At 36.5% G+C, this 21,141-nt stretch overlaps 1 protein-coding gene across 4 annotated transcripts in view; it reads right to left on the bottom strand.

Moving 5' to 3' along the window:
- AHI1 (Abelson helper integration site 1) overlaps positions 1-21,141 on the bottom strand; it is a 215,619-nt gene that overhangs the window by 130,480 nt on the left and 63,998 nt on the right. For all 4 annotated transcript variants that reach the window (XM_027085763.1, XM_027085773.1, XM_027085784.1 and 1 more), the window contains 2 exons: positions 12,700-12,896; positions 8,676-8,702 (listed from right to left, as the gene is read on the bottom strand). In XM_027085763.1, coding sequence (XP_026941564.1) covers positions 8,676-8,702; positions 12,700-12,896 — 224 coding nt within the window. The remainder of the gene's footprint in view (positions 1-8,675; positions 8,703-12,699; positions 12,897-21,141) is intronic.

Here is a 21,141-nt window from a genome sequence, read left to right as displayed (position 1 = left end):
TAATTTTATTGAGCAATACTTCTGTTTAAAACCCATCATCAACTGTTCCACTGGATAAAATCCATACTTTTTAGTATGGCATACAAAGCTTTCTATATTATAACAACTACCTAGCTTTCCCACCTTACTGCTCCATCTCCTATGTTCAAGCTACAACAAATTGCATACAGCTCCCCAGACGTGCCAGGTTGTTGCATGTCTCTGTGACTTAGTTCATGCTGTTCCTGTTTCCTGGAATGGGCTTCCTTCCTGGCTCCATCTTCCTTGTGGATACCAACTCCTTCTCCAAGCTTTCCCTCAAGTATTATATCATGTACGAAAAGCCTTTCAGACTCTCGCAATAGAACTTACCTCCCCCTCCTTTGTCTCTCCACTAACCCCACATCTTCTAGTACTATGGCACTGGTAACACTTTAGTACGATTACTTACATTGTTAGTTATCATCCATCAGACTGTAATCTTCTTGAGGGTAAGGAACAGGTTTCATCTACCTTTCTTTAGTAAGTGGCTGGTGTAACACTAATAAGAACTACACAGAAGCCAAATGCATTAATACATATGAAAACAGTGCATGTTTTAAAACCTTACCCAAATTTAAGGTGGTATTTGTATTCAAGACTTCTCAAATGTAAGTAACTTTTTGATGATAAGAATTACAGAATAATGGGCTTAAAAGTAAGAAACTCATTAATTTACATGGTTTAATACTCCTATGTAAATCTAGAAACAGGAGTGTGAAATAATAGAAAAGAATATATACATATAGGTCTCTGCCCCCGGTTCCTGGCACAGAGCTCCTGAAACCCTTGTGGTTTCCTAAGTGATAAGAGCACCGGGAGCATCTCTTGTCCTCATATTTTATCTTTGACTCTGGTTCCTGAAGCTGAGCTCCAAAATCTCTTGGAATTTCCTAGGTGATAGGAATGTCTTTTGTTCTAGGGAAGTGACTCTTGGTGGGCTTCTAGATGGGACTGATCACCAGAAAGACCAAGAAATGATGAGAAGCTTAGAATTTTCAGACCCACTCTCCATTTTCCAGGGGGGAGAGAGGGGCTGGAAATGGAGTTAATAACTGACCATGCCTACCTGAAGTCACAATAAAAATCCCAACAATATGGGGTTCACAGAGCTTCCAGGATGGTGAGCACAGGGATGTGCTGGGAGAATGTCACACCCAGAGGAGGGCAAGGAAGGACCACGCCCTCTCCCACATGCCTTGCTCTACGCATTTCTTCCACCTGGACGTCCATCCTTTATCATATCATTTTATAATAACCTGAGAGATAGCAAGTAAACTGTTTTCTTGAGTCCTGTGAGCTGCTTCAGCAAATCAATCAAACCCAAGGAGGGGGTGGGTGGAATCTCGATTTATAGCTGATTGGTCAGAAGCACAAGTAACCTGGACTCGCAACTGGCGCCTGAAGGGGGGTGAGGGGGCCAGGCTTGTGCGACTGAGCCTTTAATTTGTAGGATTTGATGCTATCTTCAGGTAGACAGTGTCAGAATTAAGTTGCAGTTCACCCAGCTGGTGTCTCAGAACTGCTTGATGAGGGAAACCCCGCCACCTCTGATGTCAGAAATGTCGGAGTGTGGTAGGAGTGTGAGAGTGAGGGAGATGGGAGGAAAACTGGGTTTTCCTAAAACAAGGGTTCTTCCTGTTTTCTAAGATATCCAGTAACAAAAGTCCATAATTTCTTTTCGTGGCCTATTGTAGCTTGTACTACTCCTACAGCCAAGCCAGTCTTCCAAATACCGTCAAAATACTTTTTTTTTAAGAAGTTTTAAAAACTTATTTTCATTGGAGTCTCTAATTTTTTAAACCTTTTTATTTTTCAGTAAATACTATGGTCCAAGATAGTTTAAACTATAATACAGACCATTACTTCACCTTTATAGCATTCTTCAATAAGCTTTAGCTTGGTTACATTTACATTCATTTAGGGTAGATGATATCAATAATTGAAAAAAAAAAAGATGAAGTCCCCTGGCTTCCAGAAGCTTACAGAGGCATGTGGAAATCCAGACGTGTAAAGATTAGAGGTGGAAGCAATACCATGTAAAATTTAAAAAGAAGGAAAGATGGAAGGGAGAGAGGGGAGGAGGGGGAGGGAGAGGGAAGAAAGAAAAGCGTTGTTCCTCCCTGAGGGAATTCATAATTTAAATCTGGAAAAGACAGGCAAAATTAATTACAATTTAAGGCAGAATAAGCCCAATTATATAACATGCCAGGTATGAATAAATATGTCTGAGAACATGAGAAAAACAGACTAATTCCATTTGTGAGGAATCATACAAAGCTTAATGGAAATAGACTCATACCATTTCTGGTATGCTTCAGTCCACGCCTAAACAAAGGAAAGTGCAAGGAAATTTGTAAATTATAAATTTATGTGTGAGTAGTCCAGGGCTACTGAAATTCAGAGCAATGTAACAGACTTCTAATACCAATTACTATCTCAGAAGTAATCAGATGAGAACTCTTTTATCTTCCCGTCATCAAATCTGTATCTGAGCATCTACCCATACTTTCTACCTATTTGCCTATCAGAAAGGATGAAAACGCCCTTCTCTGAAGGCTAGTTTCTCCATTGGTATTCAGGATTACATCCCCTTTCACATTTTCTAGGACTTGAGTCCAGCAATTACCACCTCCATGGGACATTATCAACTTCTCCATCACCACTGAATTATTCCCATCAGCAAATAAATATGCTTTAATATTGTCCATCTAATGTTCCCCTCCAGTTGCTGCTTCTCTGCTCCCCAGTTAAAATGTCTTAAAAGAATGGTCTACACAGTCTCTGCTTTATATTCTCCCATTCTGTCTTCAACTCACTTCAACTGTGCTTTTGTCTCAGCCACTTACTGAAACAGCACTCATCTAGGTAACCAGAGGACACCACCGTGCCTGTTTTCTGTCCTCATTTTACTCTTTCTCTCAGTAGCATGTGACTGTTTATCACTCCTCTTTCTTAAAATACTTCCTCTGGGATTTTCTGACATACCCTCTCCTGGACCAGGACCTCAGGTATTTAGCTATAATCTCTGCCCAGGTGATCTTACCAAATCTGACAGTTTAGAACAAAAAGGACTTTAGCCCTGACTTCTCCCCTGAGCTTAAGACTCATATATCCAATTGCCTACTTCTCAGCTATAGTCATATTGAAAACTCCACTCCAGTATTCCTCACCTCATTAAAAATACTGCTACCATCTACACAGCTGCTGAAAGCAGCAACATAGAAGTTATTTCTAATTTCTTTCTCTTACACCACATCTAATCCATCACCAAGTTTTGTTGAATCTACTTCCAAAATATACCCCAAATCTGTCCATTGCTTGTATTTCCATTATTATCATTGTTAAGCTAATTAATCAAGGGGACCATTAGACTGAGGTGGCACTAATGCCAGGGCAGCCTATGACCACAAAATCTAAGCCTGTAAATACTTCAAGGTTGCAAAATTGAAACCTAAGGACAACTGATCACAACAGCCAACTAGGCTTTAAACTATAGCCTATCAATAATTTCCTTGTTTTGCTTCTGCCTTTTCTCTATAGAAGTCTTTCCCCAGCTCCTGTTGGTGAAATGCTTCTAATGATTTCTGGCTTGGCCCTGCCCAATTCGAATCATTTTTTGCTCCTAAAACCCTCTTAAAATGTTTAATATGCCTCATTTTATCTTTTAATACCATCCTAGTCCAGGCCACAATCTCCTCTTTCTTGAACTGAGACCCTTATTCTCCTTTTAAAATCTATTCTCACATTCTCTCTAGTTTAACATCTTAATCACTTGTTTCTCTAATTAAATCAACATCCTAAACTCCTTACAGAAGGATAGTAGAATATGCCACCCCAAAATATGTCTCTTTGGTATAAGGATTACTTTGAGAAACTTTAGACACAGGAGTTCTGAAAACAGAGTGGAAGTTACCCTTTTGTAAGGGAAATTATACTGGGCTGGCCAAAAAGTTCTTTCGGGGAACTTCCCTGGTGGTGCAGTGGTTAAGAATCCGCCTGCCAATGCAGGGGACACGGGTTTGAGCCCTGGTCTGGGAAGATCCCACATGCCACGGAGCAACTAAGCTCGTGTGCCACAACTACTGAGGTTGTGCTCTAGAGCCCGTGAGCCACAACTACTGAGCCCGAATGCCACAACTACTAAAACCCGCACACCTAGAGGCCATGCTCTGCAGCAAGAGAAGCCACTGTAATGTGAAGTCCGCGTACTGCAACGAAGAGTAGCCCCTGCTCGACGCAACTAGAGAAAGCCTGTGCACAGCAACAAAGACCCAATGCAGCCAAAAATAAATAAATAAATTTAGTTAGTTGTGTTAAAAAAAAAAAAAAAGGTTCACTGGTCTTTCTCAAAAAAAAGAAGTTTGTTCAGGTTTTTCCTAAGATGTTATGGAAAAATCCGAACGAACTTTTTGACCAACCCAAAACATTAGAAAGGGGATCGACTATACCACGAAAAGAGCTATCATCAGGGACAACTTTTTCACCTGAGAGACTTATCTGCATGGCAGGGTAACCTTGTCTACTAACCAGTTCCTCCTCTCACCTTCCCTTGAATTGCATTCTGCCTCTGAAGCCCTGATCTCTCCATCCCTTTTCTAGGCTCAGGATGGTATATAAGCCTCAGTTACCTGGCAGCCTTTGGAATACCATAACTCCGTGGAGCTCATGTATGTATGTAATTAAAATTGTACTTTTTCTCCTGTTAATCTGTCTATGCCAACTTAATCCTTAGACTAGCCACAGAAACTAGAAGGTAAAGTTTTTCCTCCCCTACGTTACCATGCTTACAAGGCCCTTTAAAAGGCACGCCTGATCTCCTGATTTTCTCTCCAACTTGTCGGGAAACACTGTTCCTCCTTGCTTGCTCACTATCCCACTTAAGCTTAGTGGTGTTCTTTCTGCTCCTCCAGCATGCCAGTTTTATTCCTAGATGGGGACTTTTGCAGGACAGGACTAGCTCCTTGTCAAGTATTTCTCTCAGAGAGGCCTTCCATGATCATCCTTTAGAGTATAACTTCCCCCAGTCATTCTTTGTCCCATGGCCTATTTTATTTTCTTCACATCACTTCTTGCTGAAATCATCTTATTTCCTTTTTTGTTATTTGTCTCCCTACAACAGAATGTTCTTATTCACTGTTGTATTCTCCATGTGCGCACATGGTCTCTCTCTCTCTCTCACACACACACGCGCACACACACACGCGCGCACACACGCTTGGTATGCATTCAATAAATATTTGTTTAAAGACTGTTAATGGAAAAAAAAGGAATAAATCTTCAACAATATAAAAATCTAGATGGGATTTAAGGAAGAAAAAACTTAGGTACCTGGTAAAAATTTATTATTCTGGATGTAACAGATGAGAAATGACATAAATATATTCTGCTTTTAAGAGTAAAGTCTTTTGACAACAGCGTAAAGACCATTCAATGGGGAAAGAATACTCTTTTCAATAAATGGTGCTGGGAAAACTAGACAGCCATATGCAAATGGAATAAAATTAGACCTCTACATCACATCATATTAAAAAAAAACTCAAAATAATCACAGACCTAAATATGAGTTAAAAATATAAAGATCCTAGAAAACAGAGCAGTAAATCTCTGGAACATTGGGTTAGGCAATGGTTTCTTATATATGACATCAAAAGCGCAAGTGACACATGAAAAAAATAGATTAACTTAATTTCATAAAAATTAAAGCCTTTTTGTTTTAAAGAATACCATCAAGAAATTAAAAGGGCAACCCACAAAATGGGATAAAACATTTGCAGATCATCTATCTGACAAGAGACTTGTATCCAGAATATATAAAGAACTCTTAAGGTGAACAATAAAAATAAATAATTCTTTTTTTAAAGAACAGGTAAAGGAGTTGAATAGACACTTCTCCAAGGAAGATATAAAAACAGCGCAACAAAAATACTCAACACCTTTAGTCATTAAGAAAATGCAAGTGAAAATCACAATGAGATGCCACTTCCCACCCACTAGGATGGCTATAAAAAAAAGACAGAAAATAGTAAGTGTTGCCAAGGATGAGAAGGAACTGGAATCACTGCTAGTGGGATTCTAAAATGGTGCAGCCACTTTGGAAAACAGTTAGGTAGTTTCCCAAAATGGTAAACATAGAGTTACTATATGACCCAACAATTCCATTCTTAGATATATACCCCAAAGAAATAAAAACATATGCCCACACAAAAACTTGTACACACATGTTCATAGTAGCATTCTTCTTAATTGCTAAAATGTATAAACAACACAGATATCTGTAAACTGATGAATGGATAAACAAAATGCAATATATTTATACAATGGAATCTTATTTGACAATAAAAAGTAGTACTCATGCATGCTACAAATGGAGGACCCATGAAAAATTATTCTAATCTGCAGAAGCCAGTAACAAACAATCACATATTCTATGATTCCATTTATATAAAATGTCCAGAATAGGCAAATCTATAGAGACAGAGAGTATATTAGTGGTTAGCAGGAGTTTGAGTGGTGTGTGTGTGTGTGTGTGTGTGTGTGTGTGTGTGTGTGTGTGCGTGCATGTCCCTACCCAGAAATGGAGAATGATTGCTAAGAGATACGGGGCTTCTTTTTGGAGGGAATGAAAGAACTCCAGATGGTAGTGATGGTTGCACAACTCTGTGTATATAATAAAAGCCAATAAACTGTACACTTTAAAAGGGTGGATATTATGGTATGTGTATTATATCTCAATAAAACTGTCATAAAAAATAACTAAATACACTAGTAGGTTAATCTTTCTAGACCTTGATTAATTTCCAGAAATGTCATATTTTCAATGACTATTCTACTTTTGTTAAGTACTAGGAATACAAAGATGAATGACATGAACCTCCACCCTCAGGAAGTTTTCAGAATAGCAGAGGACGTTCTCCATAAAGCCTTTTGCCAAACATGTGCAGAACACTTTACTCTTTGGACATTCAGACAGCATTACAAAAGAGGGGTACCTAATACATGTGTTAAAATAAAGAGAAATAGCTCTGAACTGCTAATCAAGAGGATAAACTACTTTTTTGACTCCAGTTTTATATTCTATACATACTTAAGAAGATTTAGTAATCTTAGAGCTACAATCATTACACCAATCATTGCTATCAGGAACAAGTTTCCTGAACATCTGCAGCCTAAGTCAGAATATAGCTTGTTCTCCTTTTTCCCCATCTTCCTTCCCCTTGTCTATATTCTATTTCCTGTTGACTTGTGATAATTAGGTAAAAAAGTGATGGGTCCTGACTGATACTGGACAGCTCAGTGATGGGATAAGCCCAGTTTTCTGACACATTTCCTCCATAAGATGCCCCATGTGGAACGAGACAATAGCCTACTTACTTCTGTATTGCAAGCACCTGCCACATGGTAGGAGGTGTCTACTGAGTAAAAACAGTATTTCCACTGCACTGACATTATATAAAGCAGTCTTTGAATATACTAATACCACTTTAATTCTTTCCTTTCTGGAGGTCTCACCTTTCACTTTGTGACATATATAATCATATTTGATAAATAAATGGATGTCTAATTATTCAACTGAATTTTGGGAACAGACAGAAGAAAATAAGAGGGAAGGACGAACATGTGGTGTTATTCCAGCTCTTTTAAATAAAACTTATTTTCTTGACAATTGAGTTAAAGGTTGTACATAAAATAACCTTGCTTGTAGAAGGAAGAAAGCTGTTGTGTTGATAGCATCCCAGATACAATTTAGTTGAAATTGATTAATAATCAAGGGCCTTTTTGTATACCTCCATCTTCAGACCAACTTTGAGGTCTTGGGCACATCACTTAACCTCTCTCAGCCTCAGTTTCCTCTCTTCTAAAATTGGAATAACAATAATATCTAATCTGTCTCTCAGGATTGTTATACAGTTAAATGGGAAAGGAAGTATGAAACACGGTATAAATGATCCAGAGCATTATCAGCACAATATATCATTGCGGTTTACGTGTGGCTTACGTTCATTTCAAGGCTTATACACTTTACTCAGCATTCACCCATTGGAACTGTATTGCTGTCTCTTACCTATAAAGTATCATATAATATTTTTCTCAGAGAAGGAAATGATCTTGCTGGACCTTTACTGAAAGTATATCCCAATCACTTAATATTTTTAAATCTTCAGAAATACGAAGCTACTTGCTGAATTCTCAGGTGCCAGTATTACGATTCCTTGATAAATCCGAGCTCAAATGCAGAAGATATGTATCAGATGAACTTTGTAAAAGTTCTATTACAACTGTGAATGGTACATTTCAATTCTTTGGTGCATCACAATGAAAACTAAAGTTATCTTCCTGGTAATAAAAACCACTCACTCTAGAGACTGTCATACACAGTGAAGTAAGTCAGAAAGAGAAAAACAAATATCGTATATTAACGCATATATGCGGAACCTAGAAAAATGGTACAGATGAACGGGTTTGCAGGGCAGAAAGAGACGCAGATGTAGAGAACAAACATATGGACACCAAGGGGGGAGGTGGGGGAGGGGTGTGGGATGAATTGGGAGATTGGGATTGACATGTATACACTAATGAATAAAATGGATGACTAATAAGAACTTGCTGTATAAAAAAATAAACAAAATTCTAAAACAACAACAAAAACCACTCACCTTTGCAGCACAGGCTCGTATCACCTCCTAAAAGAAATAGGATAAAATAAGTAAAGAAATACTCATAATTTCATTTAATAAAATATCAACTCTTTTTAACACATTCAGATATTAATCTCTTAATAACCAAAATCAACATTTGGGAGAGTGTTTTTTAATCTATCACCTGCAGGTGTCACTCTGCACTGTTCCAATGAGCTGGAAAGAGTATAAATTAAAGAGACTCAATGACATGATTTTGGTTTGCCAAAGCAAAACGCACTGACAAACAAGACTCTGGAGGGCCCACATGTAACTGCCTCAAGAAAAATTTGCCTCCTCAGTAAACTTCGCATAAACACTAAAATTCTGTACTGGGACACTAACATATCTAAAAGACACACTCTGAACTGCAGTATATAATTATCTCTATAAATAAGAATATCCATACATATAATTCTCAAATTAATAATTTACTTCAGAGGAAATCTAATAGTAAACACTTCTGAGGAGTAAAGGATATGACTGGAGGAGCTACAGAAGGGGAATGCCTACAACTCATGGGATAAGGCCAAGAAAAAGTCACTTTTGAAAAAGAAATTAGTCAAAGGCAACACAAAATAGATGACTTGTAAATTTGCTGCTAGGGAGACACAAATAATATTCTAGTCCAATTAAGGTTGTTAACCAGCATATATCATCAGCCTAGTACAGCACTAGGAAAAAATGGTAACAATCAATGTGGAGTTTAGAAAAAAAGAACTGAAAAAGAAGAGTGTCCTTTTTTTTTTAATCTGAAATTTCTAAGGGACATAGACTACATCTAAAGGATATCAGTCATTTCAATCACTAAAAGGAGACAGTAAAACTGACTGTGAGCATGAGATTCTGATTGCCTGGACTGAATCTCAGCTCCAATGTTTCCATCTGTGTGACCTTGGCAATATTGCTTGATCTCTGTAAGCCTCAACATCATCTTCTGTAAAATGGGGATAATACTAGCATCCACATTATAGGATGGTTTTGAGGATTAAATACAGTGAACACGTAAAACACTTAGCACAGTACCAGGAATTCATTATGTCAGTTTCTACTCATAATTAAACAGATGTTAATCATCACCAATTATTATACGGTGAAATCTCCTGTGGGGTAGAGAAAATTAATCTTTTTTTTTTTCAAAATTGGCATAAAACATTTAAAAACCCATTCAATCCCTATTCCTATGACTCTGCTTAACAATCAGCTCTGTGATCACTGACCCAGATATCACGTTAATTTTTAAAAGGGCAAGTGGTCTTGAGGGCTCAAGCAGCTGGAGAGGTATACCTTCCATTATAAGATGTTTAAGTTTATAAATCAACTTTTTGTGGAACTCTTTACTATTACCAGGTACCCCAGATTCTGAGCAGCTCTGGATACACTAATAAGACCAAATTTCTGGGTTTGAAACCTTAGAAAGAGTTGTGTCACTGCTCTCAAGATACTGTCTACCTGTGAGGTCTTATCTGGATTGCAGAGCCTTTTAGGTATTGCTGCAGTAGTAGCACAAAGTCGGCTCTGTTAAGTACGAAACAGTTAAAAGAGTTTTATTATGAGTAAATGATAAAGCTACCAAGAACAGAAAATTGTCTATTTATGGCATCCTTTTCTCATTCATGAGTAAACACCTATGAAACACCTGAGGAACTGAATTTATTATGCAATTCACACACACACAAATCACACCCTAAACTTGAACTGTATTTTATCAGAAAATCATTCCTTTTGTGGTTACAAAGAAAGGAGTATCTCCAGGGATACAGTCTTCTACAATATAGAAGTAATATAGTCTTCTCTATTAGACTTCTACATAGAAGACCAGTGACAGAGTCTTTTAGACTAAGTAACAAACCTAACAGGAAAAGGAATTTAGAGTCTACCAAAACACAGCTCAGGAAACAAGAGAAAAGGCATTGTGACAAAAGGTGAGAATCCAGTCAACCTAAATGCTTGCAAAACATGAAAAGAATGGAGCTTCCGTGGGAACAAAGATGACATTTTGTTTTGATTCCCATATATGCTACATACATTCTCAGAGAAAATACACTGCAGATAGCATTTGAAAAAAAAGTTCAGAGAATTCTCTTAACACGGGAAATATATGGTTTTTCAAAAACCACAGCAAATAGACAAAGCTTTCATTTCCAAAGGCAGCCTCAATCTACCACAATCCCAAAGCATAATTTTTAAAAGGAAAAGTTTAGTAAAAGCTAAATAAATCAATGATTCTATGAGAAACAAGTTTTTCTCTTATAATAAATTATCAATTTACTTTCCCCTTGCCTTTGGTTTCATATCTTAAAAAATATTTTTCTGATTTTATTTTTCTTTTACATCTACTTTCCTTTCATTTATCTGAGGATGACAGCTATAAAAAATGATGCAGGAGAAAAGCTACAAGCCCAAGGTGATTCCAGGATGTTAAGTTTCACAGTGTAAAGACTGACAGATTGTAGGAAACTTGTGTTTATATATCTATCTGTGAGTTGCTCTTTAGTCTGTAGATGAAATCATCTTGCAATGCAAGGCTTTAGACATGGGCCATTTTTTTTTCCTAGCGAATAAATATTTTTCTCTAATTTTTAGAACTCCATTTATCTATTCATACTTCCTTTTAAAATCTGGAACACATTCATTATTCAATTATTTTAAAATGTTAAAATATAAAGTCTTACAACACTGAAATATTAATTTATAGTCATATTATTCTAAAATTTATACTGATAAATATAAAAAAATTTCCCCCATATTCCAACTAAAGCTGAACCCGTTGTCTGAGTGATCTGCACTCTTGTATACCCCACACTCTCTAACTTTCTGAAGAAAGGAAAGGAGGGAGGAAGAAAGTACAGTCAGAACTAAAAGATGTCTCACTGTAGTTCCTCCTACATTGGGTTTAAAACTGGTCAATATCCCTATCAAAGGAGGAGGGGAAAGGATGATCTTTATTAAATGCCAGGCACTGTGCCACAAGGTGGAACACAACAACCCCGCAAAGTCTCTCTCTTCAAGGTGCTCAGGCTAATTCTCACTAAAAGAACTATTAGGGTCAAAGAGCCTAAGTATTTTTGTTTGTTTGTTTGTTTGTTTGTTTGTTTGTTTTTTGCGGTACGCGTGCCTCTCACTGTTGTGGCCTCTCCCGTTGCGGAGCACAGGTTCCGGACGCGCAGGCTCAGCGGCCATGGCTCACGGGCCCGGCCGCTCCGGGGCATGTGGGACCTTCCCGGACCAGGGCACGAACCCGCGTCCCCTGCATCGGCAGGCGGACTCTCAACCACTGCGCCACCAGGGAAGCCCAAGCCTAAGTATTTTTAAGGATGTTCAAGCTTCTCAATACATTTTACCACTTATCTTTGAGAAACACTGTATAGTAATTTACCACCAACAGAATACCACACGACTTTTAATCAAGCATCCTCCTCCTGATTTTCATCATCTCTTTTCCAGTTTTACAGGCAATATCTGGTTTCTGTGGCACTACTTTTCTCTGAAGTGAGATAGAACTTTAAAATACGCTTATGAGACATTTGTACCTACTCTTTTTGAAAGTACATGTTTATTTCTTTTATCCATTTCTTTGTTGAAGTCTCACTATTTTCTTTATTTTTTAGTTCTTGCATATTAAGAAGGCTATTCCATTTATATATTTTGTGTAGACATTTTCCCAGGTTGGTATTTGCTGTGTGTGCATGTCTGCATGTTGTATATATGCATATATACACATATACACACATATATTTTAAAATAGAGAAACAAGTCCTGGGCTGATCTTTACAGAGATATCAAGTCAGAAAAGCCTAATAGATTATCCTAAGTTCAGTTTGTTTACTGCAGTTAAGTGATTTTAGAACAAGTACCAGAAAGGAACTATAAATGTATAAGAAAGCCTAGTTTTAAGTAACTACTTCATTCAGTTAATATTTATTGGCATGGCAATGGAAAACAGAACTGAAATGGTTTTAAAGTTTCCAACTTCTCAACTGCATAAAATAAGTAAACATACTGTGACAGAATCGATCCTCTGTTTCACTTGCTGCATCTTCATTGAAGAATTTTCAGTGTGGACATAGTCATCAATCTGAAAAGAGCCCTGATGAGGCAGTCTAGGGCAGATGCATAAAGCATCTTGATTTTGGTGTATTCCAGGTAATGGAAAGGTTCCATTGTAGCGTTTGAACATTTCAGCCTCCTGCTGGGCAACTGGAAAAATTAGTCCATAATTAGTTCAAATCATCACAGCAAAAGCATAATGAAATAATTAAGCTATGAAATTGTAGCATTAAAGGAATGATCAGAAAGTACATAATACATTTTAAATACTGGGTAATAATAATACAACATGATGAACAAAATGTGAAATTATTAAATACTGTAAACCATAAAAAAGGAAATATAATAATTTCATAGATAACTTCATGTCAGGTAGTATAATTGAGCCTTGAAGGCCATGCAGTATCTTGGTCTGGTAAACATAACAAATTGGAAGGGGATTCTAACTTTGAAGAGATGCATACAGAAAACACAATATAAAAAAATCAAAGGCATAATATAATAAAGAAAACACAAAAACAATAATTATTCACAAACCCATTTCCTTAAAACAACTGTTTTCGTATCTTCATACCTCTATCTTTATTCATATATACATTTTATGTAAGATATCATAGTGTAAACACAATTGAACAGTTTTTCAATTTAAATGTAAGTTTTTGCATATTTCTACAACTATGTAATTACCATTTATAAATGCTTTACAATGTCTCATCTAAGGAAGCGCCATAGTTTATTTATGTATTCTCCTATTCCTAAATATTTACAATGCTTTCTGTTTTCCCTCATTATAGGCTATGCGTAAGTACTTTCATAATTTACTTTTTAAAAGAATCCTTTCTTTGGATTTAATACCCCAGAGTGGAATAGATGGCTCAAAGGGTGAATGTTTTTGATGATGATGATGACGACGACAACAAGGGTATTAGCACCTGTATTGTACTTTATGATGTTTAGGATGCTTTCACATACATTATCTCATTTGATCATTTAAATAAATGAATTTGAAAATTTTTAAATGCCTGTAAGTACAAAGGAGAACAAATAAAAAGTAATCATTTAAAATAGTATTTTCTTGATTATACAATTATATAATTTAAAAATCCATAAAAGAAAAAATTGACAATTTTGGACTTCAAAAAAATTTCAAACGTCTGTTCTTTCAAACTCTTAAGACAATTAGAAGAAAAGCCAAAGGCTGGGAGAAATATTTGCAAATCATATACCTAATAGAGCATCACTTGTATATAAGAAACCTAACTCTCAAAATTCAATAATCAGAAAGCAAACAACCCAGTTTTACAAATGGGCAAGAGATCTGAACACATGATTCAGTGAAGAAGATACATGGATGGTAAATAAGCACATGAAAAGGTGCTTAACATCATTAGTCATTAACGATAAGCAAATTAAAACCACAATGAAATAGCACAGCATACCTATTACAAGGGCTAAAATTTAAAAGACTGGCCATTTCAAATTTAGCAAGGATACGGAGATACTGAAATACAGACTAGTGGTGGGAAGGTTAAGCAGCACAACCACTTTAGAAAACAGTCTGGAAGCTTCTTAAACATATGTCTGCGCTGGGATCCAGCTCTTCTATTTTTAGGTATTTATTCAAGAGAAATAAAAGCATATGTTTATACAAACACTTGTAAATGAATATTCACAGCATCTTTATTTGTAATAGCTAAAAACTGGATAAAACCCAAATGCCCATCAACAGGTGAATGGAAAAACAAACTGTGATATATCAATACAATAAAATAATACTCAGAAATAAAAAGGAACTATTGATAAACTTGAAAACACAGATTAACTTCAAAGTAATTATGAGTGAAAGAAGACAGATCAAAAAAAGTACATGGTATATACTGTTGCACTCATATACAATTCTAGGGAATGAAAATTAATTAATTCATAGTGTTTGTCTGGCAGGAGGGGGAGGTAGGGACAGATGACCAAGGAGTACAAAGTAACTCTGGGGGATGATGGATGTGTTCATTATCTTGACTGAGGTGATAGTCTCACAAGTATATAAATATGTCTTATCAGGGTGTACAGTTAAAATATATGCAGTTTATTATATGTCAATTATACCTCAATAAAACTGCTCACAAAAGTGATAGGAGTTAATATTCAAAGAGTCCCCATAAAATCAATTAAAAATGAATAATCCAACAGAAAAATGGGCAAATGACCATTACAGAAAATTCACAAAAAGGAGAACTATATATTCAACTTCACTACTAATTAAGGAAGAAATAAGAGGAAAAAGGCAAATTAGAAAGTGATGTTTCTTTTATTGCTTGTTCAACTATCCCACTGTACCTCAAGATATTTGTTCCCACGGAACAAACTGAGTAAGTGTAGCCAGATGTGTACTGAAGTGTTCCTTAAAATACTGAAAAACATTTAATAGTGGAATTATGCAACAACAGTCGTTTAAATTATGGTGTATTCATTTAAAGAAAGAGAATTCAGCCACTAAAATTATGTACAGATGTATAATTATCATGTTAGAAAATTGTTCATAATATATTATTAATTGGAAGAAAAACATTTATAAAGCAATAAAATGAATATACAAAATGATGATCACTTTCTTTTTTAGTTACCAACCTTGGTTTCATGAAGCATGAATTTGAAAGAGCGCCTACAAAAAAATTTAGGTCTCTGATCTTTATATTCATGTACTACTTCATTCACATGTTCTAAGTGAAGAACAGCTCAATGATAACTGGGGCTCTCTCCCTGCAGACCTTGATGGTGGTAAGAACCAGGGGATGTAATTGAGGGAGAAGACCTGCTTACAGCCCACCCTTGCTGTGATGCAGGTTCCTTAGTACCAATTACTGTTTTCAGATGTAAGTGTAGCTGTGTCTACACTTAGATTTTTGTGGGTTTGACTACTATTTTTCAGTATATAGTTTGGACTTTTCATAGCACTCAGAACATTTATTTACCTCAAATAAAAGATTGTTTAAAGAACAAAGAGAAACTTTGAAGCTGTAAAAGAAGAGTGCTCAATGGACTGGAGGTTTAACTTTAGTAGATGGGTCAGCGATGAATGAATCAACACATAAAAATCCCGTTCCATGATCTTTGCCTGATTTGCTTTTCAAAATTGTCCTCTTAACATTTCATTGGTTTTTGCTACTATGAATGGAAAGTAAAACTGGGTTTAATTATTTAATGGCATTTTCTGACTCCCTATGTTTTTGTACTTGCGAGATACACAACTACAATTTCACCTCAAGCCCTGAGTGGGTGAGTATGCGTTGGAAGCACAGAGGCTGATATAAGCAACAGTTATAAGGGACAGTAGGATTTGGGTACTTACCTTACTCTTTTTGCCAAACTGTATTTTCTAAGTTTTATGCTGTGCTAAACATGTATTATTTTCCTTTTTTAAAAAAGGAATTTATTTAACTAGTAAAAAATAACCAAAGGCAATTGCCTGCATATTTATCTGTTTATTTTTTCAGGCATTAAGGATGCCTTTCAGAAAAGATTAAAATGGCCTAAATGGATGCAGATGACAAAAACAAACCCCAAACAATTATGAATACTTGTTTCTGTTGTCTAAAGGGAATTTTCTATACGAAAGCCATCTGACTGGATTTCAAGGAGGCAAATTAACACCCTACTTTACCTTTAGCACCTCTAGTTCTGTGAAGACAGCCATAAAAAAAATCTGCAGAAATATTCATAAAGACCTAGCTTCTCAGATACCACAAACTACAAACAAGCTGCGATCAAGGTCTTGCATTCTTTCCCTTCCCCAGCCCTCCACAAATACCTATTTGTGTAAGACTATACAGATTATTTCCCTGTAAAATAGGTTAAAATAGATGATTTCTGAAACTCCTTCAAGCTCTATGCTTCTAACAGTTCAAAGGTTTCTAAATCATTTTCATAGAGGCCATGGTTAGAGAATGATGTTGCAATTAGGTAACTGTATTTCTTCACTTAGTCATTTTCTCTTCCTTGTACTAATTTAACTTTGTATGTTTAAAACTTAGCTCTAATCTAACTAATACGTTTAAAACTCACAATTTTAAGTCTCATCCCTATCCTTTCATGACTCTTAGAGGAGTGCACTAGAGCAGCCTCTGGGAATACAAAAACACTGCCCCGCTCTTGGGGGGTCTGAATTTTTGGAGGTCAACAAGAAATTACTGCTATGTGCTAAGTGGTACAGCAGAGCAATGGACATGGTGCTGAGAACACAGAGGTGGCAACTACATTTGCTTAAAGGAAATGCAATTTCCTTTCCTTCCTATATCCATCAAAATACTTCTAAATTTACCTACTATCACCTGTAATTTGGGATTCTAGACTTTACACAATTAAAAAAATTCTTAAAGTGTTTTCATAACTGACCCTCTTTCTTGATTTATATAGTAAGTTCTGTGCTTCTGTGTATGTTCTGGCCTTAAACAATTATAAAAAAATAATGTGGTTTTCCTCAGGAGATCTTTATCTTTATAGGAGGAAGAATGGAGGAAATAAGATATTTCAATTCTGTGCCCTTTGCATTTGAAAATAATACAAGGTTTGTTATTATTAAAACCTATGTGTACTTATATTATTGACTTTATAATAAAGTACAACTAAAAATTGGCATGGTCTTTTTCTTACACTATATTAACAGTAATATTTCTTTGTGGTTCAACATTTAATACCTTTGGTCAAGATCTGCTATTACACATACCCCTGTTACTGTGTATAGTCATCTTACTGGATACCTACTTTACTTATCAACATTTCTAATTATAATATGATTACTGTAAGCTGGTAGGTCTACTGCTCTAGTTTCCTAGCATTCAGCAGTTATGCAGCATCCTCCTTCTCTTCCTCTCACACTTGCGGTGTGAAGAGAATCTCTGTGGTCTGAATGTTGTGTTCCCCTAAAATTCCTATGTTGGAGTCCTAACCCCCACGGTGATGGTATTAGGAGGTGGGGCCTTTGGGAGGTGATTAGGTCATGAGAGCAGAGCCCTCATGAAAGGGATTAGTGCTCTTATAAAAAAGACCCCAATAAGGTCTTTAGCTGTACCATGTGAGGGTACAGCTAAAGGTGCTGTTTATGAACCAGAAAGTGAGCTTTCATTGGACAAAGAGTCAGTGCTTTGATTTTGGACTTCCCAGACTTCAAAACTGTGAGAAAGAAATGTCTGTTGTTTATGAGCCATCTAGTCTCTGGTATTCTGTTATAGCAGTCCAAACTGACTAAGACAAGAATGTTCAAGGGCTTATAATTTTTTACTGTATTTCACTGGGCCTGACTTGTTCCTGCTTCAGTGAATCTTAAGAAACTGCGTCAATGGATCAAAGAAGTTCTACTGAGTAATACTTCAATTCTAGTAGCCTGAGTGTATTTCAGGGCCTGTTCATAATCTTGTATTTCTTTTTTTTTTTTTTTTTGTGTGTGTGTGTGTGTGTTATGTGGGCCTCTCTCGTTGCGGAGCACAGGCTCCGGACGTGCTGGCTCAGGGCGTGCTGACATCTATGGCTTATGGGCCATGTGGGATCTTCCCGGACCGGGGCACGAACCCGTGTCCCCTGCATCGGCAGGTGGACTCTCAACCACTGCGCCACCAGGGAAGCCCCATAATCTTGTATTTCTTGAAGTATTTTATGTCATGTAGAACTTATAAAGTGTCACCAATAAAACTTCAAAAAGCTATACAAGAAAGTGTAAAAGACTCATGTCTCATAGCCAACCAAATGGAAGAGGGTCTACCATCATTCAGCAAATCTGTTAGTTGAACATCAAAAATATAATAAACTATCTCCAAATCCCCTGGAGCACATGCATTGTAGTTTTGTTGGTTTCCTATTCCATTATCAATCATCACACATCACGCTATTCAACTGAAAGTGTGGGACATATATACTGCTACAGAAAATAGCTAGCATTTCCCTACCGCAGCCTGCTTCATATATCTATGCTCCGTGCCTTGCTTTCTAGTTTCATTTTATCCTTTGATAAAACACTGAGGTAAAATAGAACAGGTATTATTTTAATTTTTCAGGTGAAAGAACAGATCCAGAAATGATAAAATTTTTGACCAGGGTCAAATAGAAGGTGATGGCATTTTGTCTAGGACCAAAATGCTCTAATTCCTACTTCAGTCTTTCCCTCCACACTGTTGTCTATTTGGAACTGTACCATTTTTTCTTTTTGGGGGCACTGTATTTTTTTTTAATTAATTAATTAATTTTTGGCTGTGTTGGGTCTTTGTTGCTGTGCGCAGGCTTTCCCCAGTTGCAGTGAGTGGGGGCCACTCTTCATTGCGGTGCACATGCTCCAGGTGTGTGTGCTTCAGCAGCTGTGGCACATAGGCTCAGCAGTTGTGGCTCACGGGCTTCAGAGAGCAGCCTCAGTAGTTGTGGCACACGGGCTTAGTTGCTCCACTGCACGTGGGATCCTCCCGGACCAGGGCTCGAATTCGTGTCCCCTGCATTGGCAGGCGGATTCCCAACCACTGTGCCACCAAGTAAGTCCCCTGGGGGCACTTTAAAAAGCACCAATGTAAGCATAAGAAAATGCCTGGATGAGGAATTCAGGGCTCTGGTTTGTGCTCAAAGGCATTAAGTTGACTATGTTTTCCATACGTCCTGAATCCTTGAATGACATAAGCTTTCAATGAGAGTATCCCTCATGTGTGGAATATTAAAACAGATGCTTCAGGATATAACAAAGAAATAGGTAGCTTCAGTATGTCTTAAAATTTGGCATTTCTATCTCAATTTCTCCTACTAAGCTAATAATAGATATCTAAAACTCTAACCTACAATCAGTTATATATGTTACTGCTTAGTCTTATCCAAGTATGAGGATTACAACATCTGAGTTTGCTTTTGAATCAGTCATAATTAGTACTTCAAGAACACCATTAAATTATAGAGACAACTACAGATGTTAAATTTATTTCAACTAGACATTACCTTACTGCAAAAATATTGTAAAAGTAGTTACATTAAAATTTGATATTACATAAAGAAAAATCATATTTTGGACTATATTGAGAATATAATGGCTTAACGCATTATAATTACCGCCAACATTTGTAAAGGAGTGAACAATTAATAATGATACTAGACAACCAAAGCTCCTTTTACTCTTAAGGGGTCTTCCTAAATATTAAAATTGAAAACAAACACTACATTTCACCACAGGTATATTTGGCTACCTTCTTAAGTTACTTCATGAAATAGGAAATGCAAAGACTAAGTAAGTAGCTGTGGCAGATAGCTTAATGTTTTAAGAGCATGGGCTCTGGAGTCAGACAGCCTGGCAAGTGTTGTCATTTTACCAATTGTGTGACCTCAGGCAAATTACTTCATGCTCCCTGTGCCTCAGTTTCATCTGCAAAATGGGGATAATAATGGCAACTGTCTTGTGGGGATTTGGGAGAACTGTATGAGAAAATGCATGTAAAATACTCATGAGAGTACGGGATACTTAATAAATAAACAAATAAATGCTTGATAGCATAAATACTTGATAAATATTACCTACTACTACTACCACTATCATTATTAGCCCCAAATTTACTAACGGATCATGCCTTTCATTCTATATTTTTATAAAATGTAAGGGGAAAATGCTATTCTATGGGATTTTAAATTCTTATTTCAAGTATTTATTGCACATCAGTAATATAACAGGTAGGATGTTAGACATAGGGCCTTGTAAACACCATGGGCTTTTTGTTACTGAGCAAGTTATATAGGAATGTAAAGGTATATATTGCCCTGAATTCTGGTAAAACATGTCACAATGTGAAAAATAAACCTATCAACAATGACGATGCAGCTGATCATTAATAAATATGAGTTCTATAAATAAAATCATGTTTAGTGTCAATGGTAGACTGCTTTTCAGTTTAACTAAAATTCTCCCAGAGGTTTAATTAACTACTTAGGAAGCACAAAAGATTGGAAAAGAGCATGGTTCTGATTCCTGGGTTTCACAGCACTGTTCAACTTGGCACACAATAAATGCTCAATGAAGATTTGTTTTGCCTAAAACACTATGACTGAAAAGCACTCCAGAGTTAATACTGATTCACAGGAGATACTGCCACCTAGTGAAAAATTAGGCTCATTACCTGGGATTACCGTATAATGCTGAGAACTTCCCAAATTAAGACTTGATCCTGCTTAAAATACTACATGTATATTCAATATGTGCCAGTATTCAGACTAGGTACCAGTAATAAAAAGACAAATAAACCTCCAACTCTGCTTCCCACAAAGTATAGACAATATAAAGAAACTGCATACTCCACAGAGAGGCATAAAATAAACAGTTTTGTAGAAAAAAAAAGTTTGCATATTACACAATCAAAAGCTAATATTTCAGGAAATCTGCTAAAAA

Source organism: Aethalodelphis obliquidens, unplaced genomic scaffold, assembly GCF_003676395.1.
Source record: "Aethalodelphis obliquidens isolate GAN/ISIS:26980383/991018 unplaced genomic scaffold, ASM367639v1 scaffold3, whole genome shotgun sequence".
Lineage (NCBI taxonomy): Eukaryota > Metazoa > Chordata > Mammalia > Artiodactyla > Delphinidae > Aethalodelphis > Aethalodelphis obliquidens.
The sequence above is the reverse complement of the archived record's forward strand: the minus strand, read 5'-3'. Positions and strand labels throughout refer to the sequence as shown.